Raw genomic sequence first — 25,491 nt, 5'->3', positions numbered from 1 at the left:
CATGGACTTGAAAGCTTACCACTCTTCATCGTGCTGAATGCAGGCAATTGATCGTTTTCGTGGATTTGAACATGGTTTACTTGTGGCTACTGATGTTGCAGCAAGAGGCCTGGATATTCCTGGTGTTCGAACTGTTGTTCACTATCAGCTTCCACATTCAGCAGAAGTAAACATCTGGATGCTTTTCACCATGTTTGATGAGGGCCTCACATTTGCTGACGGGCGTGTTGATCTTTTTCTGTTCACTAGGTTTATGTTCACAGAAGTGGTAGAACTGCTAGAGCTTCTGCTGATGGGTGCAGCATTGCACTATTTGCACCAAATGAGACCTCCAAATTTGCTTCTTTGTGCAAATCATTTTCTAAGGTAGCAATTTGAAAAGATGGCATTCTTTTGAATTTACGTCAAGGAAAAATTAAGTGCTACTTTGAATTTATCAACCACAGCAATGTTTTCAGTCCTGTGATTTCTGTCCACAATTATCCTTATTATGTTTCTTCTTTTGTACCCAGGAAAGTTTCAGCGATTTCCCATGGACAGCTCATACATGCCTGTGGTCATGAAACGGTTATCTCTTGCACGTCAAATAGACAAGATTAGCGGAAAGATTCCCAGGTATTACTTCAATTTAATTTTTACAGTGCAATTCTAGGGACAACGGGACTGCAAAATTGGTTGGTCCGGTCTGACTTGGCCTGAGGCATGAAAGGGTAGGCCTTGCACACCCTAGGGTTCAATAAGATTCAAACCCTTTTCAGGCAGAGATTCCTGACCCAGTTGAGGAAAAGCTAGGCCTAGGAGGCTAGGCCTATGCCCTAGTCCAAACGAGTGAATGGGCCATAAGACCAAGCCTAGAACTCACAAGGCTTTACCTGACTCTTTAACATTTTTTTATTTCAAAAGTCAACTAATTATATAGTTAAATAACCTATTTATTACTAAATGAAATCTCTTTAACACACACATACACACTCCAAAAAAAGACTGAACTTTTTGTTAACCTAAATATCGAAAATGTCAGGTTTATCATTTGTACATTAAATTTTTTTAAATGATATTATTTTAAAATGAAGGCTAATATGGTATTAAACAAACTCTTTCCATTACTATCTCCCATACCACCCTATTTCTCTCTCTTATTTTTAACTTCCATCTCACAACGAAACGTCCATCACATTGCACCATCACATTGCACATTCATTACGTGCATGTGAACGTGATGTTTCTAGTCTAGAAATAACTACTACTAATATATGTTGAACAAATACAAATACGTAGACCTGGCAATTTCTTACATGACCTGTTAACATGACACGTAAACGACACGAAAATAACGGGTTTCGGGTTAACACGATAACTAATTGGGTCATTATCGGGTCACACGATAATACCCATTATAACGGGTCCTTAACAGGTTTACACGAGAGTGACACGCGAGTAACCTGTTTCGACACGATAAGAAAAAAGTTATTTTGATGCTTTAATTTTTTAAACTACTAAAACAAACTTACTATAAAATACAATAGATATAATGAATATGTATATATTGTTTATTAATTATTATTCTATATAAATTTTAAAATTTAAGTTTATTTATTTATTTTTATAATATATTATAGGCAAAGACTGAGATTAAAAATCATAAAACACATTAAAAATAAAAATATCAAGTACTTTAAAAATAGGAAAACTAATGAAAAGGGCTTGAAAACTTTGAGTTTTAACGATAAGGACAAAATAAAGGATAAAGTGAATAGTACTAGGATTGACTTTTTAGTGTAAAAATGTGGTTTTTTGTTATAGTAAAAATGTGACTTTTCATTAAAGTTATATTTAAAAATACCAAACACATTAAAAAAAATTTTAATAATTAATTTACATGTGTGAAAAATATGAAAAAATATGCGAACACTTGTAGTCGCATCCTCTATGCTTTGAGGATAGGTATATGATAATTTGAATTTTTAAAATCATACAAACTCTCATGAATAGTATTTTTAAGGGAGTTCATAATAAACAAAATTCATAATCATTAATGTATAAATTTGAAAGATGTGAAAGCACAATAAAGTCATAATTGCATCCTCAACGCTTAGACAATGGTTACATGGTCGTTTAGATTTTTAAAACCCTCCAAATCTCATGAACAGTGTTTTTTATTTGAGTGCAAAATTAATAAAATTAATAATAATTATTGTAGAAGTGTGAAAAATGTAATCACTTGCAATGAAAAGCTTTATAACTTTCATGAAGGGGTCAACTCCAAAATTTAGTATGTATATACCAATTTAGTATTATATTTTACATTTTTTTGGGTCAAATTATGTTTTTCATTTTCATTTTTATTGATTTAAAATATATTTTTCTTAACGGGGAACGAGTTAGGTCATATTACCTGATAATATTAATGGGTTGATTTTGGGTTGGGTTATATTACCCGTTTACTTTAACAGGTATTACACGAAACGACCCGTTAAGCTATCGAGAATGACATGAAAACAACACAAATACGAAAAACACGACACGAATGTCAGGTCTAGCCACAAGCCGCTCAACACAAGTCCCAGCCAAATTGGCCTTGTGTTGTGCCTAATGCCTTTTGAGATGGGTCTGGCTCAGTCTCAACCAACTGGTTATGGATTGTCATGCTTTTGTATGCCATTGGACCCGCTCCATGCATCATGTCTAAACAATAAAATAAGGTGGGTCAGAAATCATGCCATGGGTTAATTTTACAGTCCTAATGAAACCTATTATCTCGTAACTGAACACTGGTTGTGTTGATTGAAGAGGGTATTGAAGCATTGATTAGTTATTCCCACACAAACTTCTTAACCAGTATCTTTCTATTAGTCCTTTTACTTGCTAGGTGTTTGTTGTTTTTCTTTCTTAGATTAGAAGTTATTAATGTGCTAATTCTTCTTTCTTCTTTGTGCTTACCTGCTCTGCTGTATCTAATCGTTATTATCATATTACTCTTCATCTCTTTCAATTTCTCTAAATTATGTTTGATCTGCATATTTTCTAGTCTACTCTTAATTCCCCTTCATGTCTTTTACAAAATTTTCTCGTGATGAATTATTGTTTAATCTTATTTTCTTTTTAGGAGAAATCGAACAAAAATTGGTTAGAAAGAATGCAGAATTGATTGAATTGTTTGTGGACCATGATGACAGTGAGGAGGAAAGGGTGAAAAGTGATAAGCAAAAGAAAGCCAGCTCTGCGAGTTTAAAGAAGTTGCAGTAGGTTGCTAATACTATAAACATTCTGATTTCTAAAAGTGCCTCTTATGATTGTTCAGTATCCGTAGTCTAAAGTTTGGAGCTATATCATCTGATCTACTTTTGTTCGGAAAACAGGAGCTCAGGATGTTACTTTCGCAACCATTACAACCGAAGTCATTTTCACATCGTTATTTGACAGGGGTAACTATCTCAGGAACTTAAGTGACTTTTTCCTTCTGATTGGAAATGATCTTCACGACCTCATTTCTAGAAGTTATTTGTTAATTGTTGTTCTCTTGGCAAAATGAGTTTTTGCTATCATTTTATTTAAACGTAGAAACAAAAACTAATATCCATGAAAAGAAAGATGACTTACAAGAAAGATAGGATATCAGTCGCTTGACTGATAGCTAGAGTGTAACATTCAACTCAAAACACCCACCTAATAAGATTAAATGCATTGAATGGAGTATCCTTGAAATACTCAGAAAACGAGTATACTGTCCTGCAAAGGAAGGGCCAAATTAGCACCTCATAATTGAAAGGCCATTTGATGTAGAATGCACTAGGATTTTTACTCTAATATAGCTCTTTGAGTATGTTGCACATTTTTTTCCCCCCTTTTCATAGTTGCTTAATCACTTCTGTTTGTAATCTGACATCTTAATAACCATCTTTTCCCATTTGAGGTTTCGGAGAGTTTTGGAATTGAACTAATGATTGGTTGGCACAACCATATACGATGAGTATGATCTCCACCAAGGAGTATTTTGATTGATGCATATGTAACTTTATAAGGGGTTTCAGCATCGTTGTGTTTGCATCTATGGCCACAAATAAGATTTGTTTTCAGTACATGAGATTGATCCTTTGTTTTATTATTATTTTTTCAGGCTGGTGTGTCACCTTTCCTGCTACATCAATTCGAAGAATTGGCTAAGCAAAAATTTGGTGATGGCAGTGACTTGGGAGATAAGAAACGAAGCAAATTGGTAGTTATTGGTCAGGATTGCATGGAACCACTCCAGGCACTTCGGAGTGCTGGGCATGAGGTAGTACCTAGTTGCTAGAGTCATAGTCTGTGTACTTATTCTTCCTGTGATCTGATTTTAAATTTTTATTGCATGAATGGATGATGCATGATAAATTATAATTACCATAAGATTATCAGCTGATGTATGAGAACGTGATATTGAAATTACTACGACAAATTATTGGATTACTTTCATTTCATTATTGTGATGAATAATAAGCCCTCAAAATTAGGATTTTTCATTTTATATTTTATGTCCATTCGAGTTCCAGTATTTTATACTCTTTCTCATTCAGGTACACATTGATGGGAAAGAGGTGGCTCAAAAGCGAAGAAATGTGGTGACTTTGAGGAGGAAAAGAAAAGAGGAGAAAACACGTACATTCTTTTTCCTTTTTCTTTCTGTTTTTGGGTGGTGGATGTGAGGGGTGGTTGGGGTTTGGCTTCTGTGGGCTCTGTTTGTATTGATATTGTTATTCCTTTCAGGTTTGAGAGATCAACGGAGAAAGCGGAAGAAACAGATGAAGGGAGGAGATTGAGCTGAATGGCTAATTGAGATTTTGTAGCTCTGACGTTGATAATCTAGGTCAAACAACTATATTGTAGGATGAGGTATTATCTCAAATTTGTTCTAGATTGTTGAACTAGGAATAATGGAGCTCCAAGTGACGGCAATTTCCTTATCTCATTATGTTTTGGTAAAGTAATGTGCTTAATGAGCATGCAATGCAAGCATTTTGAAAGGCAAGGTGCTTTTTAATCTCGCTATTCGTGTTATCATTTCAGCTTTCAGTAACGTATATTTCATGCTGTAACTTGGGAGTTGTTTTGTTTTGAATAAACGAAATTAGCTTAGCCTCACAATGAGTTAGCAATAATGTAGTTTAAATTCACCTTTCGCGTGAATCGAACCTAAGACCTCACTTACAAGTAAAAATGAATACCACTAGACCGTAGTAATAAAAACACATGACACTAGAACTGTAGTAACAAATACACACGATTCATAAGAGGGCATTAGATGAACATCTCAATTGGATCTGCCAAAATTGACCCCCCATGTCTTCTTTTGTTGCCCAAATCCCGCTAGAACTTGAGGAAAAGATGAAGGTAGCTTAGTGTTTGGGGCCTAAAAATGTCATCTACAAGCCCAATCATCCGTAGTTTTCCTTTTTGAAAAGCATTCCTGGAACAAAGACTACTTTCTCACCGTGGCAACAACTACAATCAAAGCCCGTACAAAAGTAATGCCTCATAGCCTAATCGTTGTGGAAGCATCACAAGCCAAGCTTAAACCCATGCATAAAGTACGAATGAAGAGCATGTAAATTTATGATCATGCCAAGTCCTATTATAATATTAATACATTAATATTATGATAAAAGTCACACCATGCTTAAATGAGCCCAAGCCACTTAACAGGGATCGCTAAGTGGTTGGTGGTGTGGATGGTTATGGAAGTTCACTGGCCTATGTGAAATTAGGGTTATGGAAGACTTGGGGCTGCTTGAGGGCCCAAGGATCCAAGCCCATACCCTTTGCATTTCATGCAGGCAAGCATTGAGAGAGAACTAGCCTAGTTTGCCTATTTCCCTAGGAAGCCAACCCTCCTAGTTAGGACCAAACTAGATTATAGCATTAAATGCACTCTAAGCCCAACAAGTCAGGCATTTAATGTTGACTTTCCTTTCCTAGCTTGCATAGACAACCAACGCACGAAAGCCATGAGGCGCGCTACCTGAAGTAGCATTTACAGAAGGCTGGCTTGGGAAAGTTGTGCCTCGGGAAGAAGCAGAATGCAGGTTTCAACAGTGCAATTACTTTACACCAAAAGGGAAATAGTAGGAGAGATAGGGAGAAAGGAAAGGGTAGACCAAGCCACAAAAGGAAATCCCTTTGAAGCCTAAAGAAGAAACCAAGAAATACTCCAGCTGGAGCCTAGAAAGATCCCTGTTTCTATAAATACAGCATTAGTACGATGTAAAGAGGGAGAAACACAACTATGCGAGGGAAGAAGAACGACAAGGCCAAGAATGCACCACGCATAACAAGCTTCCTCTAAGTGTAGGAAACCCTAGTTCTTTGGAGATAAATCTTCCTTTCACCCTAAGCCTTCCAATGATCTTTCTTAACTCCTGCAAAACCATTAGAAACCCTAGATTAGCTATTTCAGTACCATACAGCCAATAACAACCTCTCTCTAGTGGGCTCTTAGCTTCCACACCATGCATCATTCGTGCAAATCATAATTTATTGTGATTACTTAGTCGTTCTTAGTATTTGTTAGTTTAACACTCTTCAAAGCTGCCAGGATTAGTGCCTAGAGAAGCACTCTGTCAGCATCTAGGGAAACACTTCGTCAACACCCAGGGAAACACCTCGTCGCGCCCAGTAAAACACTTCATCAGCACCTAGGGAAACATTCCATTAGCACCCAGGGAAACACTCCATCAGCATCGAGGGAATCATCTTATCAGCATTGGAAGTACTTAACGTAACACTAGACCAAGCATCTAGGAGTTGCTGGAAGAAGAACAAAACATTCCCTGGGACTGGCTTTTCCTTCGAGATGCTTTGGGCCTATTCCTTACTAACTCAGCAACGGGGGACATGAAGGTTTTGACTTATCTCTTTACAACAAAAGCCCATCATAGCCTTTGACTCAAAAGCATCCCCAACACTCACTAAACCCTTGCACAAATTATAAGAACAAAATATAACATTATAAGGCCTCATTTGGTGTTTAGGTAGTTGACAGTCATTTCTTTCGTTCAACAAACTAGTGAGTTATCCAGTTTAATCCTAAACACCACACGACACATAAGTACATAATGATATTTAGTAAATAGCCACCTTGTTATGTTGAAAATTATCAATAGGCTTTACAAGAAGCGTCTGGATTATGCAAAACCAATCGCAGTAGGTATTGGGTCATGACGATGACCAAATGTCCTTCAAAGTAGGGTTTGAGCTTTCGAGCTGTAACAACTAGTGCCAAAATTAGCTTTTGATCTTTAGGTATCTGGTTTCCACATCGAGGAGAGCTTTAAACATATAGAATACAAGCAGTTGGGCCTCGGGGCCCGAGCTCTTCTCATATGAAGGCAGAGCTCACTATTACTTCTGATACTGCCAGATAGATGTACAAGTTCTCCGCTACTTCCGGCTTGGATAGTAGTGAAAGTGATGTTAGGTACTGCTTCAGGTCTTGAAATGCTTTCTTGCACTAGTCGTCCTATTTGTCTTTATAGGCCCTCTTGATTGCCTTGAAGAAGGGCTTGCATCGGTCGGTGGATTGCGAGAGGAAATGATTGAGTGCATGATGTGATAAATAATAGCACTCAAATTAAACCCACTTATTGACAATTGTAGTAAAGATGTAAGTAGGGATTGTTCTAGGCTAAGGATTAGGAGGGATTGCTAATCTAATAAAAACTGACTCAAGAATACAAAACTAGGCTTGAAAACACTTAAATAGACTCAAAGACTCTTAACTAAACTTATATGACTGAAAACAAATTGAAAAGATTCAAAACAACACAAAACAATCAAATAGACTCAAACTAGACTCTAGGACTTAATTTGGACGAAAATAGAATTGGTTTTGACTCAAAACACTTAAAAACACAAATTGGACAAATTCTAGCTATTTAAAGACAACAAAGTAAAGGGGATTGGGTTTTTGGACGAATTTAAAGTAAAAACAAGTAACGTAAAGACTCAAACAAAGTTTGGATGAATTTGGGGAAAAACTATGGATGATTAGCTAGCTAGAGGATTCTTTTCCACACATGATACATTTGAACACAAATTGATTTCTAGTTGCTTTCTCGATAAACCATGAATCTCAACACCCTAGATTAACCGTGACATCACTAATTAACCCTTAGATTCTCCTTTAGTGATTGGATTGGAGGACATCATTCGACAACCCAAAGCATTCTTCAAAAGTTCCCTACATGACATCATAATAGAGATACAATCCAAGATCATTACGTTCTATGAAAATCATAAGCATTGACAAAGCATTCGTAACTATGACATCATGATACTCATGCTAGGAATTTAACTTAACATGATTGTGATAAACAACCTTAACTAATTGTGAATATAAGTTTGTAACGATTATGTGAAACTCCTTTATATTCTAGCATCAAATTCAAGCATGCAAACTAAGTGGGCCTCCTTAATCAACATACAAGAATAAGTTCTCAATCAAACGGTTAAGTAAATTGCATTCACAATTTATGAAATCACAACTGGAATTAATCAATTGATATCACAAATATAATCATGGTTTCAAAGCCTCCCCTAGCTAAAACGGGTTTAGCCTCTCATGTTCACAGCAAAACAAAGAAAACTTGAATTAAACATTGAAAACAAAAGATAGATTACACCTAAAAACATTCCAACAATCCAACTTGAATGCAAAAACGTCCAAGGCTTATTCTCTTCTCCGTCTTCTTTGCTAGGCTGCGGCACAAAGGTTTTAGGGTGTGAAAAGTGGTCTTTAGTGTATTAGGGTCAAGGATAGATGTATGGCAGGAAGGTATGATGAAGGGAAGATCATGGAATGGTGTAAGGAAGGGGATGAAGGCTGCAGATTGATGTGTAGAAGGGTGAATGATGGCTGGTTGTGTATATAAGTGAATAGGTGTGTGTATGGGTGCGGCAAAGTCTTAGCAAAGGTCAATGAAACTTAGCTATTTTGTCCAAGAGCATTAAGGGTTAGAATCTCCTCAAAATAAGTAAGTAAGATCAGAAATTAAAGGTAATAGGAAGGTGACATGCGGCAAGAAAAGGGAAAGAAAGATTAAAACCAGAAAATAGGAAAGAAAAGGAATGTAGGGTGCGGCATTGACTAGGATTAAGAAGGAATGTGATCTTGGGACACAAAATAGGGAAGAAGTAATCCCCTTGCACGGCAAGGATTTAGAATAGAATAGGAATGTGTTTAAAGGCTGAAATTAGGCAAGGATTTAAACTACCTTGTGCGGCAAGGAATAAGGAAAGGGAAAGGGGTACGGTAAGGGCTAGAATGCTGCAAGGAAGGTTTAGTTTGTGTCCTAGAATGCATAAGAGACATTCAATGTTGCTGGAACTTAGGGACATTTAGGATTAAGAAAGGTCAAACCTGGCTTAACTTTCCTACTTTAAGTAGGAAACCTTCTTTGATTAGGAATCCTTCTTTGATTAGGAATCCTAACATCTTTAGGTCTTCAATTTCATCCATTCCTTTTGCTCCAAGCATATGCTATCCATTCCAAGTCTAATTTTGCTCGAAAAGGCTCCAAAATGCACCTTCTTGCTACTTTAGCCATATGGACCTACAAACACACAAAAAGCTTAAAAATACTAAAATAACTATGAACTAACAACATAAATGTAAGAAAACAAGCTAACTAAGTTGCCTAAATATGCTTCTATCAGTGCAACTGCTCATCTGGTCAAACTTTGGATCTTCTTTAGAGTTGTAGGAGATTTCATGTCTAGGATCATTTTGATATGCCTTGGATGAGCCTTGATTCCTTGCTAGGTTACAAGGTACCCTAAGAACCATCCTGAAGAGATGCCAAAGTGCACTTGGCTGGGTTGAGCTTCATTTTGTACTCTCGGAGGAGGTCAAAAGTCTTCACCAAGTTGCCGATGTGGTCTGACCATTGCTTGCCTTTCATCAGGATGTCGTCGACGTAGATTTCCATGGTTACTCCAATTTGTTTCTTGAACATCATGTTTACGACTCGTTAGTAGGTTGCTTCTGCGTTCTTGAGGCTAAAGGGCATAACCTTGTAGCAGTATATGCCTCGCTCGATCACAAATGTAGTTTTCTCTTTATCGGGCTCATACATGGTAATCTGATTGTAAACTGAGTATACGTCTAAAAAGCTGAGCAGCTGGTTCCCAGATGTTGAGTCAACGAGCAGGTCGATTCGGGGAACCGGGTAGTTGTCATTAGGGCACTCCTTGTTGACGTCGGTGTAATCCACACATACTCTCCATTTGCCCTTCTTTTTTTTCATCACTAGCAAGAAGTTGGCTAGCCTTACTGAGTGCGCCACTTCCTAAATGAATCCGCCCTCCAGTAGATTATCGATCTCCACCTCAATAATCGTTACTCGCTCGGGTGTAAAATGTCACATTTTCTATATCACAGGTTTAGTAGTGGGTTCGACGTGCAGCTTGTGGCAAGTTATCGTTGGATCAATACCAAGCATGTCAGAGGGTGACCATGCAAAAACATCACAATTTTCCCTAAGGAAAATTATGAGTTCTTCCTTCTCCGTCAGGCTTAGACGTGAGCTTATCCTAGCAGTCTTCTTTTGTTGGTGTAGGTTAATAATGATGTGCTTGGTGTCTTCTCCAGGTTTCCATCCTGATTCATCTGCCAGGACATTGTCGACCTTGACGCCAACTTCCTGACCCATATGCTGTAATTGCTATTTGGTAGAGGTAGAACCGTCTTTCTGCATTTCAGCTGTTACTACTAGGGCAAAAGACTTTTTCTTCGATTCCTTGAGAATTTGTACAGTGCACCACCGAAACATGGCTTGGTCACCTTTGATTTCTCTGATTACTCTTACTGGGATGCGAAATCGGCTTTTATGATACTTGATCGAAGTCACAGCTCCAATCTTCACTAGCCAAGGTCGACCCAATATCTTGTTATGGGGAGATTGTTTGCTGACAATCATGATGGTCTGCAATGAGACAATTGGAGGGCTGGTTACGTCGAGCGTGATTGTGCCAATGGTAGTTGAGGTCAGTACGTTAAATCAGGTCAAGACCTCTGCTTTGTGTTTGATTGTGCTTTCCAGGTCTATTTTCTGGATGACTGAGCTGCCGTTGTCCACCATAATTTTGTCAACGATGGCGTGGGCCAGTTGAACATAAATTACCAAGGTGTCATCGTGGAAAAACTCTACTCCCTCCGTGTCCTGCTTAGTGAAGCCGACATTTGGTCCAGGTACAACATCTACGGCTTGAACATGAAAGACCGACCTCGCCTGCTGGATGTTCCTCTTCTTGGAACTGTTGGTGGTCCCCAAATGCTCAGATTCGGCAAAGATGCGTTGATTCGGATTGTCTTGGTTGGGGGTTCGGCATCGACATCTGCTTCTCGCCTTGGCCGGGTAGTTGGCGTGTCGACATATTGGTTGCACTTGCCTTCCTTCACGAGGTTCTAAAGGTACTTAACCCATGTGATGCAGTTGTTAGTTGCATGCTCTGGACCTCTATGGAATGCATAATACTTTGTCTGGTCCATCTTGGAAATGTCTTCTCTTATGAGTTGCAACATCTTGAACCACGACTTGTCCTTGAGGTCGCGAATGATCTGGTTGATCGAAATTGAGAACTTGGTTTACGTCTTGGGCGCTGAGACTCCTTTTGCTAGGGACCAATCCCTACGTTTGTTTCGTGGCTTGTCCTTGTTATTGAGCGGTTTATCGCCCACCTTCTTTTGAGTTGGCTCTACGTCTTTAGGTGGCTGCTTAGGCAGCTTCTGGGAGCGCTTGGCTTTATCCCAGAGGGAATACTTTTCTGCCAAAGCATAAGAGTTTGCCAAGGTTAAGTTCTCACCCATGATCAATTCTCCGAAAAGTGGGTGATCTGCTAGAAGTTCATTCTAGAAGGCTGAGCAAGCAATGTTGTCATCGCATTCGATGTCTTTGCCTTCTTCGCCTTGAACCTCTTGAATTATGTGTGGATATGTCATTCTTCATGTTAAAGAGGTGGTCAGACTTCTTCTTGAACGAATATTCCTTAGTGAAAACTAAGAAAAGTTCGTTGAATTTTGGATTGAACGTGGTGATAGGGTGTGGAACCAATCTTGCACTTTGCCTTGGAGCATCGTGGCAAAGATTTGGCACATGAGAGCGTAATTACTGCAGTAGAAAGTCATGACGCTTTGGTAGTTCATATCCCTTGAACAAGGTGAAATATGGTGGGTTGAACTTCTGCGGTGGCTCCGTCTGCTTAATCTCGTCTATAAACGGTGGCCTGTTAATGTTGGCCCCATCTTTACAGAGGGTGTCATTGGTAGTATCAATGCGTTGGAATCCGTGTAGCTGCTCTGTTATGAGCCTTTGTACTTTCTCCTAGATTTGCACCTGGTAGGGTAGCGGAGTCTGCAGCTGCCTTCGATGTTGACCTGCCGATCCATGTTGCTCTTTGGCATGTCCTGCTAGTCTATGCCGCGGTCACGGTGCACATGGTTCATTTTGTGCTGCTCGTCGTCACGCTTAGCGGTAGCTGCTAGTGGAACTTGAACTGGATTGCTCTCGTGTTCTCCTTGGTCCATCATATGGCTACCTACTTCCGTGCCTCGCAAGAAGATCTTCTTGTGGGCCTAGCCACTTGTGGAAGCTTCACTTGGAATGTGCTGAGTACTCGTCAGAGTGTGGGCCCAACCTTGAATGCGCACTAACTCGTGAGCCGAGTCGGGAATGAATCTTTCTTTGCCCATTTAGGCGGAGAAAATGTTTTCCCGAGGGTCCAAATGAAAGTGCACACTACCCGAATGCACGGTTCATGGCGAGCTGAACAACTTTTTGGTGGGACGTCGTTAGAATGAGTCATGTTCTTCTTCCCTTGTCTTGCTTCGGGACACCTCGTTGGGGGTGTGCTGTGCTCGATGCGCTCAAGGAGCTGGTTCACTAAGGTGGTCTGTTGAATTGGTAACCTGTTGGGGCAGGTGGTGTTCGCCATTTGGATTGGAAAAGTCTGGATAATAAGCATCTCCATGGGTGATGGAAATGTAGTGGACTGTAGGTATAAAGCTTTAGCTTAGAATGGGCATTCTTACAGAAAAATGGGGTGAAAATAACCCTGAGTTGATCACGGGACCGATGGTCAGAATCTGGATTGCCGGAGGTGGCCTCAGATTGGATTAGGCCGCGGGCCAAGTCGCTAGAGTGAGTTATGGGGCGGGCCAACCTGGTTGAATGGTCAGGCCCTGCGTGTGGGCGTGCTAGGCTCACGCGTGTGGCTACTAGCTTTGGGCCTACGTTGCGTGTTGAGCCAGCATTGGCTCATCGCATGCTTGGGTTCGCTAAACAGTGGGTAGGGCTTGACTAGCAACGAGTTGGGCTTGGGCCGCTTTTCCTTGGACCACTCCTACTAGCTGGGCCAGCTCTGCTGGGTCCCCGTGGGCTTGGGCTGGAGCACCTGGGCTCGCTGGATTGCAATTGGGTTGTTGCAGTGGTTTGGGCTTCTTGCCCTGGGCCTGCTGTGGAAGCTGCCACGTTGTTGGCCTCTTTCCCTTGGGTTGTGGGTTTTTGTGCAACGTGTTGGGCCGCTGCAGCATGCGTTTGGCGCTAACTTGGGCCACTGCTGCTGCAGTGGTCCTTGTCGTGGCTGTATGGTAGTGGTCGCGATAGTTGGTGTGGCTCTGTGGCGGTGGGGCTTCTCCCGCTGTTGCGTTTGACCTTGAGGATCGCTGTCGTGGGGCTACGTCCTCATCTCCATTCTCTGGTCCAAATCCTTGTACGTATCAGGTTTCGTTCGTCTTAGTTTCCAAATTTCCTACCATTGTATCATTTCTCCAAGGATTGATCAAGAAACTTTTCTAGGAAAAATTAATTGATACGATGTGTGAGAAATTCAATGTAACAGAAAATTCAAGAAACCGAATGCATGAAGCTTCTTCGAGTATTTGAATCAGTTCTCAATGAAAGCACCAATTTGTCGATGCAAATTTCCGTCATCTTCAATCTTGACGAAAATGCACCTACAAAACAATCAACACCTTTGATCAAGGACCTAGGTCTCACTAGCCCACGAGGTAGGGGGTTAGGCCAACGGATCTCCGATGCCTAAGTCAGTTTCTCTAAGGAGAGTAAAGTGTTTAGGGATTTTTAGGGTAGCAAAAGCTTTTGAAATTTGGTAGAATAAGGGGTATATATAGGAGGGAAGGTCTGGCCATAGTGTTAGGGTTTACCCTATACATGGCGACATCCTATTGGCCAAGGTTTATGGAGAAATATTCTCAAGATATTGAATAGGAAATAATATCTTGAAATGGAGTAATTATCCCTGATTAACTTAAATTGGGATTACTTATTAGAATGAAATCAATCTTCAATTGAGAATGTATTAAAGATAGGATTTGAGTAATTAATTAATGCTTTGACTTTTCCTTGTCAATGGCAGATGAGCTGTGGGCAATCGTATTCAGCTGCTGGGACCTTCAGATGTGTGAGCTGTGCGTGAAAGTATTTGAGGAGCCTGCCCATTTAATGAGGCCAATTTTGTCTTTCATGGGCAAAAGTCCATGTGTCGTCTCTAAAATTTTTGGAATTATATTAAGCTTCACAATTAGTACATTGTCAAGTTCGTACACATATTTTGCAGCAATATTTGACTTTAGGCCAAAATGAGACGTGTAAAGGATGTGGACATTAGTATATGAATTCTCGAGGAATATAATACATAGTTACAACTTCAAGTTTGTTCTTAACATGATTTTCACTTGGAACTTTAGGCCAACATGATATGCACTCTAACTTTCAACTTTGGGTTCACATTTTGTGACCTCAAGCTCTTATTTAGTTGTGCATGAATTACAATTAATATAAGGTAGTAATAATTATAGATGCATAATTACACCACACAAGTTGTTTATATCAGTGTGAATATATATATATATATATATGTATATTTGTTTTTTTTTTTTAACAAACAATATTATCTAAACTAAAAGGGACATGGGTGGGCTTAGCCTCATAATAGGTTAGCAATGTGGTTCAAATTAGCTTTTGGTGAAAATCGATTCTAATACTTTTCACTTACAAGTGAAGAGGAATACAATTAGACCGTAGTATTAAGTGATTATATCAATGTGACTTTAAATATAAACAACCATTAATCATAAAACAACGAGTAATACTCATTACACATGTATTGCCGGATGTATCGTGTATTACAAATTATTAAACAATTAGCAATACTCTTTACACAGATATTGCCATCAGTATTGAGTATTACTAATGTGATCATATAATCAAAAAGGGTAAATCTCAATTTACTACCCTCAAGTTTCGTGGTTTTCAACATTTGGTACATGAAGTTTTTTTCATCCTAGAGTAAAACCTAAAGTGTTAATTTTGGAACAGTCTCATACATCCGTTAGTCTAGTTGTTAAGTCTCTTGTTAACTGATGACATGATGCCCATGTAGACAATGACTGGCGTCATGTGTCATTAAGAGGTCCATGTGAAAATTAAAAATTTTAAAAAAAAAAAATAATAAAAGGATTAAAAATTTAGAAAAATTTAAAATTTAAAAAAAAATTCAAAACGTAAAAAATTTTTAAAAATAAAAAAATGAAAGGAAAAAAAACCAAAATTCATTCCCATATCCAGAAACCTCCTTCTTCACTGATCGATTCTACCAATTCTTCCATGCCCTCGAAACCATCTTCCACCTCCTCTGCTCCATGTACCCATTACAATCTTCCCTAAATAGTCGAACCCATTGGATGACCTTCAGGGGCTTCGTGGGAAGATCGGCGCCAAATTGGATGACCTGCTTCCTTCTTTGGCTATGGGTTCAGCTTCTTCATCGCACCAGAATCCCCCAAAAAAACCTTGTCTTTTTCAATTTTCAGAGAGTTGTTGGGGAAATAGAAGGTATTCCAACAGTGACAAGTCGTTGGATTCGAAGTGGGGTCAGAACAGTGATGAATGGGTTCTAAGATTTGAGGTAAGATCTGAACATAGATGAGAAATGGGCGTGGATGGTTTCTAGGTCGTAAGGTCGATTTAAGCACACGGTTTTTGGGTTTTTGGCCTGGATGGTTTCTGGATATAAGCACATGGCAACATAAGTGGCATCCATGTACAATGGCGCTGCCCATTTTCTTGCTACCGTTGACAAAAAAAGAGGGAGGAGTTCAATTCTACTTCCCCATTGTTGTTATCAATAGAGAAGAAAGAGAGAAAACCCAGGCGGTGGTGCTGAATTGGGAAATTGGCTTTGGTGGCTCTCGAAAATAAGAGGAAGAAAGAGGGGTTGTGAGGTGGAGGAAAGGTAAAGCCCAAATCCAGCCAGACTAACGGATGTACGAGACTGTCTCAAAATTAACACTTTAGGTATGACTCTGGGACGAAAAAAACTTCATGTACCAAATGTTGAAAACCATGAAACTTGAGGTAGTAAACTGAGATTTACCCAATTGAAAAATAATAATTTTACGAGAATGGGGGCGAAAATAATGCACCATTCACATTATAATTAACTCGTTGGTAAACCAATTAACAAATCAGATAAGCAGTTGACTTGACAACGTACAAACAATGAGAGAGCAACGCATTTTCACGTTGTCGTAGGAATAAGACATGAGCACATAACTGGTGATGAAGAGATGTAGAAAGAACAACAAAGCAAATTTGCAAAGGATTAAAATAGGAGTAGGCTTCTCTCCCCTCCTATTCCCATCCCATTCTTTCTCCTTCTCTCATAAATTGTTATTGTACTGACAATGTGTTAAAAAATACAAGAAGATGAGAAAACCTGTAGTGAGTGTGAGAGTATTGCTTTCTTTGTATCAGTCTGCATACACTTTGTATAGGAAAATTAACACAAGTAAATGGCATGGAGTGAAAGTTCTAGCATAACACACTACCCAATTTGCATACACTTTCACCTAAAGCCTTCAGTTACATTGGTTGCCCATTGTCAAATAGGTTTTTCTATTATGCAACGGAGTATGATATAACGGGTTTTACACTGTTAGAATTTAGACTACTTAACCAAACATTTGATACAATGATATATCGTCACTTAAAAGGTGTGAGAATAAATTTGTTGCGAATTTGCTGTTCTCGAGATTGGAATCTAAGACATTTCACTTACAAATGAAGAGAAATATTACATCAATAGACCAAAATGTTTAAAATAGAAATTTTGAGTTTACATTATTTCATTGCATATGCTATAAAACAGAGCATAATCAAAAGTTGGATAAATTACACAAAACTACTTCAATTATGAGTCGTATAACAATCTCATACTTCATATTTTAAACATTACAATATCATACTTCATCTTATGAATTCGTTACATTGCCATACCACTGTCAACTTTTCTGTTAATTTTTCTGTTAAATGCTAACGTGGCATGAGCCACCCATTCATTTGCTAATTGAAATAAAAAATTAATTAATTAATAAAAAAATATTTTTTATTTATTTAACAAATAAAATTAATTGAAAACAAACAATTTTTGTGGACCCCTTCATCCAAATCTCTATCTTTCTCCCTCAAACTCTCCATTCTCTCCCAACGCTCACATGATCACATCTCTTTCTTCTCTGTGCTCACAGAGAAGCCGAGCCCAGATGGCCACCCACCAGACCACCACCACAACCGTGTCGCTCTCTCTTCTTTTCTCCCTCAACGCTCAACTTCCCAGTTTCTCTAACCTCGCATCTTCTCGGTACAACAACACAGATGGATGCCACCACCACCTCGCGGTTTCCTGATGAAAATCTGTCAATTCCTCGTCTGATTGGGCGAGCCTAGGACCACGGATCACTTCCCCTTCATCTTAAGGTTCAGATTAGAGCATGGGAGGCTCGAATCTGCCTCGATTATGCGAGAAGCCACAAACCCAGTTTCGGGCTGACAAGCTCAGGCCGTTCTCAGGCCATTTTCCTACCACGATTTGGCCTAAAAAGAGTATATTTCTATTCCTTGTTCTGTGATCGTCATTTTGAGATAAAAATTTCATGTGTTTTGGTTGAGATTTGAGGTTGAACGGAGCATAAATTTTCCGGTCTTCTTACTTGCAGAATTCAGTTGTTGCAGCAGTGCAACCTGCGACCCAGACCAGGTCGACCCAATCACACGGTTGGCCAGGCGATAAAGCAACGAACGGACGACCAGTCGCTGCAGAAATCGCCGGCTAGTGTATGGCCGTTTTCTGAGCTTGGCTTCTCTGTGAACACAGAAGAAAGAGATGTGAGCGTTGGGGAGAGAAGGGAGAGTTTGGGACGAGGAGCTCACAAAATTATTTGTTTTTAATTAATATTAATTGTTAAAAAAATAACAAATAATTTCTTAATTAATTAATTTTTTATTTCAATAAGCAAATAAGTAGGATCTTCTCATGTCACGTCAACATTTAACAGAAAAACTGATGGAGGAATGACATTACAATAAATTTATGTGATGAGGTATGGCATTGTAATATTTAAAATGTCAGATATGAGACTGTTATGCGACTCATAATTAAGGTAATTTTGAATAATTTATTCAAAAAATTTCGAGCGAGGATTCTCTTATGGTTCTTATATCCATGCCACTCAATGTAGGAATTTAAAGTCAAAATATTGGTGCTTCCTATTTCTTCATTGTGTCAACATGGATCTTCCACATTATTATGACAAATCAATTGTAAGATTTAGCTCACTTTCCTATCATTTTTGTAAGAATTTAAAGTCAAAATACTGGTGCTTCCTATTTCTTCATTGTGTCAACGTGGATCTTTCACATTATTATGGCAAACTCATTATAAGATTTAGCTCACTTTTTAATTTTTTTTATTTACTTTTTATTTTTAAATAATACCGTTTGTTAAAAAAAAAAATGACAATATCCACTGGCAAACCTATAAATAGCAATCCAATCCAATCCCCAAGGGGAAGGCCCTACCTGCGAATTGAGAGTCGATCATATTTCATTATTTGAGAAATCTCACAAAAATGGAACAGTTATTCAACAAGTTCTTCGATTCCGTCTCTAACCTTTTCAGCGGCAGCGATGAGATCCCCTGGTGCGATCGCGACGTCATCCACGTAAGTTCCATACAATACACTGCTCATTTCCAGTTTGTTTCCCCAGAAAATTCCCAAAGGAAATCCAAACGAAGATCTGGGTTCCTCTTTTATTTGCTTTTAATCTATTGAGTACCTCCTTGTTCATGCAAATTCTTCATTTTTTTATTTTTATGATTTAATTAAAATTATTAGGGGTGCGAGAAAGAAGTAGCAGAAGCCAACAAGGGTGACTCAGATGAACACAAGAGCGAAAGCATAATGAGGTTGTCATGGGCGCTTGTTCACTCAAGGCAACCTGAAGATGTGCAGCGTGGAATTGCAATGCTTGAAGGTAACATTTTTCTTAATGATTATTTTTAATGGCTATACCTATAATCTGCATTTCATCTAATTTTTAATTTAATTCTGAAAGTTTTTACCTTTTAGGTTGGCTAAGCTTATTGCTTTTGTTAATTGGATACATGTTCTTAGTAAATTCCCTTTTATCTCTATTTTTTTATTTGGTTTTGTGCTTTTGAGCTGGTGTTTTCGATTTCTTTGACCATTGAATTTGTGATTACTTTCACGATTATTCATTATTGATTTTCTCTAGTTGTTTAAAGGCATATTTGTCGATTTGGCTTCTAAACTTGTATGGGAAATTTTGAAAAATAGTCAATTTTAGAGGCACGAATTGAATTTTAGCCAAAGTTTCTAACTTCTTATGATTCTAACCAAAAACTCAGATAAAAAGTCTTAATTACCCTTAGCAATCCATATCCTTTCCGTTCGGAGGTGTAGGCAACAGTATTACTTAGCCTGATTTCTGTGTAGGCCACCCGGAAAACAGTCTTGGCTCCGACTTTGGCCTCTTAGGACTTTATCATCTTCTAAGTTGATAATTGGAGACTACTTAACTAAGCAGGCACATGTATGGCATTGAATAGAAAGAACATGAATGAATGGTACCCAACACTACCTTTCGTGTTTGGTTTGCAATAAAATTAAGAAATTTTGAAGGAGATTTCATAAGCCTCCTTTATTTGGAATTCTATATGATCATGTCTGTACATGTGTGAGTATGTTACTTGCAGTTTGGATTCAGGGTTTTCTTTTCTTGGGTTTTGTGATGGGTTGTGCATTGTGAAATGACAGGGAAGAGTGCTTCGTTTAAAATTGGACTTTGTGTGTGTTTCTTTGACTTCTTGTTTGGATACAAGGTTTTCCTTTTCTGGGTTTTGTGTTGGGTGACTTGTTGTTTGGATACAAGGTTTCCTTTTATGGGTTTTGTGTTGTGTTCTGTAATGTGAAGTGATAGAACAGGGTTTTCTCTAAATTTGGGGAATTTCTATTATTACGGATAATTAAGACCTTTACTTGAGTTTTTGGTTAAAATTATAAGAAGTTAGTAAGTGTGGTTAAAATTCAATTCATGCATCTAAAATTGGTTATTTTTCAAAATTTCTCAATTTGTATAGAGATGTTAATTTCTCCTTGAACTTTAATTTTAGCCAATTATTCACTGAACTTTAATTTTAGCCGATTACCCCCTGAACTTTATAAATAGTCAATTTCTCCCTTGACACTAGATTTTAAAAAGTTTCATTTTTATCCACTTTGATCACGCGGACAACCCATGACAACTGTATGGGGGCAAAGAGAATGAAAAATTGGATGGATGAAAATTTGATGAAAATTTTCAAATCCAACACTAGGGGGGAATTGTCTATTTATAAAATTTTAAGGGGTTAATCGGCCAAAGTTAAAGTTCAGGTGGGAAATTGTCTAATTATAAAAGTTCAGGGAAATTGGCACTTCTATACAAGTTGAGGGGGCAAACCGACAAATACCTCCTGATTAAAAGTGTTGCCAAAGTTATATGACGTAGTGTTGTGTAACTCTAGTGTTCGCCAATTTGGTAACATTTTTGGGTCTATCTATTAATCATCTCGTTTTTACATTTTACTTCTTGTGTTTGAGATATGAGGAAAGTATACCAGGACAAAAGGGATGGAGAAGGGAGGTGGGAGAGCAGGGAAGAAATAGAGAACAACGAATAAAAACTAAATCTTGAAAAGTGAAAATAACTTAGATTAAGCCTTTGCTTATGTGTTTCTTGTGCGTCTCTCCTACTGTCCTTCGTCCATTCTTTTATATCCCTCATTTCTACCCTGTATTTCCTCTCTGTCTCAAACACAAAATAAACAAAAAATGTTCATCAAACGGACCCTTCGTTTTCTGTTTGATAATTATTGAAGAGGGAGAGGGGAGATGGGGATAAAAAGGAGTAGAGAGGTATGAAGGGGAAAGTAGAGAGAAGGCATAGACATGTTTCTTAAAATATAAAACCTAAAAACATGTTTGAATGGTTGATCAGTTATTTATTCTCACATCCCTCATTGTTCTTCCATATCTGTTTTTATGTCCGTCTTGGCATCTTTTAATTCAATACAGACAAAAAACAATAAATAAAAACTTTAGGGTCTGTACTGATTCTTGATTGTATGCCGAAAGGCATTCAACCTATTCTGCATTCCAAGAACGAGCATTTATGTTGCTTCTTTTTATAGACTGTATATTACAGTGCGGAAATGGGTAGTGCCCATTTTCCCTCTCTTTTCACCCAATTCTATTTCTGTTGAACAAGGATTGATAGTGTTTGGACCCGATTTTACACTATCGGCCCAAGCAATCGAGGCCGTAGAATGAGTAAAATTTTGAGCCGTTGGATTGAAAGAATTGTTATTATTGTAGGATATATTGTGCTTTTAATCATGATGTTATCTTTTAATGGTGGATTATCTTGATATTTTCTTGTACAAGATAGATGAGATGCAAATTATATCTCCAACTTGAAAGCAAGCAATGCAGTTTTATTTGATTTGGGGTTCTTGGAATTTAGACGTGTGGTGGATTAGAGCATCGGAGCATTCTATCAAGAGTCCTAATACATTGTGGCATTGGTTGGCAAGTGGATATTGATTGGCAGAGAGGTTAATGCATGCATAAAGATAAGGATGTCAAATTGGAGTTGGTCAGCCACGTGTGAATCAACAAAGAATATCCTCCACGTGTGCTTGGAGTTGGTCAGCCATATGTGCATATCATTGGCATATTTCAAATCAGGATGCTTATCAACGCAAGGATATATGCTAATAATTGGTATATGCTATTAATTAGCACGAGGTGGTGTCATGCTGGTAAGTGATAAGGCATAACAATCTTTTGTTTTGCCTGAGATTGTTATGAAGGAGGAAGCTTTGATATTGACGGCAGCTTTACAACACTAGCCATCAGGGTGATATCCTATAAATACGAGATGCGTAGAAAACAGAAAGCCCCCTCTCCAATTCAACACACAAACTGCACTGCGCAAACTCTTCCTCTACGCGAAACCTCTCAACAACCTTGAGATTTTTATTTTCTTTTTCCGCCAACACATCTTCAGTTTGGATAAACAGCACTGTGAAGGCAACCAGCGAACATCTTCAGTTTGAATAAACAGCACTGTTGCCGTAGAATTAGCCAACAGCAAAGCACCTTCAGTTTGGATGAATAGCACTGCGTCGAGGCCGACTGATTACTTATCCAAGTCTCGGCTAACAAGGATTTTCGAGTCTTTGTTGGGAGAGGTCATCTCATTAGCCTTCTCGGCGAAGTGAGGTGTTACAAGTTATTGGGCTTGGCACATTGAACGCCGAGTTGTTTATGATTGGATATTGACAAGTAAGTTTCAGAGTTCGGCATTCTGATGGCCGAACCACATTTTCCATCAAGACATACATGAGTACTTGTGTTCGTATAGTTTGGTGCCAGTTCGGCGTGCTTATACTCTTACGAATATAATCACCGTGACCGAACCCGATGCCGACAATCCGTGAACTTCGCAAGACTAGCAGCCTTGTCTTCAAGCTTTAGAACCTTATGGCTGAGACGTGTTCCTTCCTTTGCCGCAGTCGCAAGATCAAGAAGTCAGCAGCGTGCTCAACGCAGCGTCAACATATTTTACTCCCCGGCCGAACTCGGCCGATGAGTTGGCATGCCCACACAACCGAAGGACGTAGTTAGCTTATTAATTACTCGGCATGTGCGCCACGTAGGCTTGGTAGTTTTTAGAGTCAACAGATAGTGTTAGCATAGTTTGTAATGCAAGTTTATCTTCTTTCTTGATTCTTGTCTATAAAAAAGGTTCTCTCCCAAGAAAATTAGCCATAGGATGGTTGTTTTTTTCATTCCGCCATAAAAAATTGGGACCTAACCCATCCATGAAACAACATATTTTACAGAGTACAACAAGCCGAGCGTTTCTCAGTTTCTTGTAATTGATAACTTTTGCATACCAAAATTCTACCAATTTTTATTTCATTTATTCGCCTTTTCATTTTAAAACAAGACTTAAATTATTACATATAGCTTCTCCTGTAATGTGGTAATTTCTCTGTTAGTACAGCTTCATTGGCCAACGGTAGCTCCCCTTTGCATCAAAGAGAGAAGCTTTACCTGCTGGCTGTTGGATACTTCAGAACCGGGGAATATTCAAATTGCCGTCATCTAGTGAAGCAATGCTTAGAGGTTTGTTCTTAATTTTCTTTAGATTGCACCATATTTTACTAGGAACTTTTAGGGACATATTCACCTCTATTTTCTGCGACATGTTCATGTGTCTTGCATTTATCATATGATTGGGTGATTATCATTCAGTGAAAGTCTACCCAGAACATTGCTATTTGTACGTAGGATATGTTTTTAATACGTTAAAAAAGGTTGACTTGTCGAAGGTATCCTTTAAATGTGTGGTCCTTTTCTGTAGTCTTGAGTGTGCTGTGTTTGAGCATCTATCGTAATTACCTGATTATCAGCATGGTGAAATTTACTTGTCTTTTATTTCGACTATTTATTGAAGTTAGAAACTTTGTGAGTTTGACTTTTTACATGTCTTTTATTTTTGACTATTTATCGTAATTACCTGCATTTTGCTACTATTTTGATTTCTAATGTTTGTACAATATTCATGCTCATTTTGTTTTAAAATTGTCTTTTTAACCTTTTGTTTTATTTACTTTGCAGATTGCCCCTGATTGGAGACAGGCTCTGACCCTTAAGAAGACCGTTGAGGATAAAATAGCCAAAGGTTTTGAGTAGAATTCTAGTCGTTTTCTTTTGGCTGCATTGTAGCATCAATTCAGATGGATCGTAAACACTTTGTTTCGAATGCAGATGGCTTTGTGGGAATAGGCATTACTGCTAGTGCTGTTGGGCTTATAGCAGGTGGGATTGTTGCAGCGTTGGTTCGCAGGTGATAGGCATAAGCCAACAATGTTCATAATAACTTGCTATCGATTACCCTAATCAAGGGTAAACAAAGTCTCCAGCTCCACACCTTTTATTTTCTGAAAAAAAGAAGAAGCTTCAAATCGAATATATTTTGTGCGGGAATTAGTAGGTTTTTTTCCGTCGAGTTACGCTGTTAACCATTTGATAATGCTTACTGTGTTTTGCCACTTCAATACTGCAAATATATATATGGAAAGTTGTTCTATCTTTTGTTATTTTGGATCTTTTGCCTGGTCTCTATGGAAGATGTCCGATTAATGTTTGTTTTATGTATGTTGGCGCGACTCTGGTTACTCTTATCAATCTAGTTCAATACTGTTAATGCTCAAACTCGGTGGAGAATGATGGATTAACTGCAAACAAAGTACACTTAACTAGTTCACTTATCGACCTCCAGTCACCATGGAGGTCGATAAGTTATTTCGTACGTTTGTGAGAAGCTTGGTAAAACCTGTTTATGTGCCATGATGGGACTGGCTTAACCATTCTTCTTATGCTAAATTAGGTTGGAAAATTTTACTACGTTAACTAATGATTAGTTGGTTCAAGTTAAACACAAAAATAACTTAAATTGTTCACGTTTTAATACTTTAATAATTTGATTTGATTTGATTTTTTTATTTTTTTATTTTTTGAAAAGTTGCATCTCATTTCAAAAGTAACACCAAATTATATGGATGTCATTTGTAATTGGCTCAAATTTTACTTTTCAAGTGTGAATAAAGAATGGGGAAGTCTGAAGGAGAGTAACTTTTACAGCAAGATAATCAGTCATTGTGGCATTTCGTGTTAAGCAAATATCATTTGAAGAAAAAGTTACACTTTGCTTTTGAAATGAGACCCAACTTTTCAGGAAAAAAAAAATAAAAATCAGAAGTATTAAAACGTGAACAATTTAAGTCATTTTTGTGTTTTAAGTTTCAAGTCATTTGTTAACTATCAACGTGACAAGTGTAAGGCCCAATTTTACTATCATTTTAATAACCTTGATAGGAAAAATATGTGCAGTAATCGCTGATAATGCTCACCACCTGTAGCCTGTATTCAGAGGCTAGTCACAACGGTTCTTTAACCAAAACATGCATTGCAATGTTCAAACTTGAATATATTGCAAGTTTTACAATTGATAAATGATTTTTTATTCT

General features: G+C 38.2%; 1 protein-coding gene and 1 pseudogene across 1 annotated transcript; both read left to right on the top strand.

Moving 5' to 3' along the window:
* Positions 1 to 16: 16 nt before the first annotated feature.
* Positions 17 to 5,020, top strand: LOC125474046 (annotated as a pseudogene).
* A 13,866-nt stretch (positions 5,021 to 18,886) lies between these two features.
* On the top strand, positions 18,887 to 24,561 carry LOC125474054 (mitochondrial fission 1 protein A-like). The gene is made up of 5 exons (XM_048577480.1): positions 18,887 to 19,051; positions 19,226 to 19,364; positions 23,463 to 23,584; positions 24,080 to 24,143; positions 24,230 to 24,561. Exons 1-5 carry the CDS (start codon positions 18,959 to 18,961, stop codon positions 24,310 to 24,312), a joined length of 501 nt encoding a protein of 166 aa, XP_048433437.1. The 5' UTR covers positions 18,887 to 18,958; the 3' UTR covers positions 24,313 to 24,561.
* The last annotated feature ends 930 nt before the right edge of the window (positions 24,562 to 25,491 follow it).

Source organism: the organism of the source record quoted next, unplaced genomic scaffold (genome assembly GCF_019419815.1).
Source record: "Pyrus x bretschneideri cultivar Hongxiangsu unplaced genomic scaffold, Pyrus_bretschneideri_v1 Contig116, whole genome shotgun sequence".
Taxonomy (NCBI): Eukaryota; Viridiplantae; Streptophyta; class Magnoliopsida; order Rosales; family Rosaceae; genus Pyrus; species Pyrus x bretschneideri.
The sequence above is the reverse complement of the archived record's forward strand: the minus strand, read 5'-3'. Positions and strand labels throughout refer to the sequence as shown.

Excerpts from the sequence above, each read along its gene's own strand:
- LOC125474054 (XM_048577480.1), top strand. The coding sequence starts at position 18,959 with ATGGAACAGTTATTCAACAAGTTCTTCGATTCCGTCTCTAACCTTTTC. Across the intron at positions 19,365-23,462 it reads TGGAATTGCAATGCTTGAAG|CTTCATTGGCCAACGGTAGC; the intron begins GTAACATTTTTC and ends CTGTTAGTACAG. Across the intron at positions 23,585-24,079 it reads TAGTGAAGCAATGCTTAGAG|ATTGCCCCTGATTGGAGACA; the intron begins GTTTGTTCTTAA and ends TTTACTTTGCAG.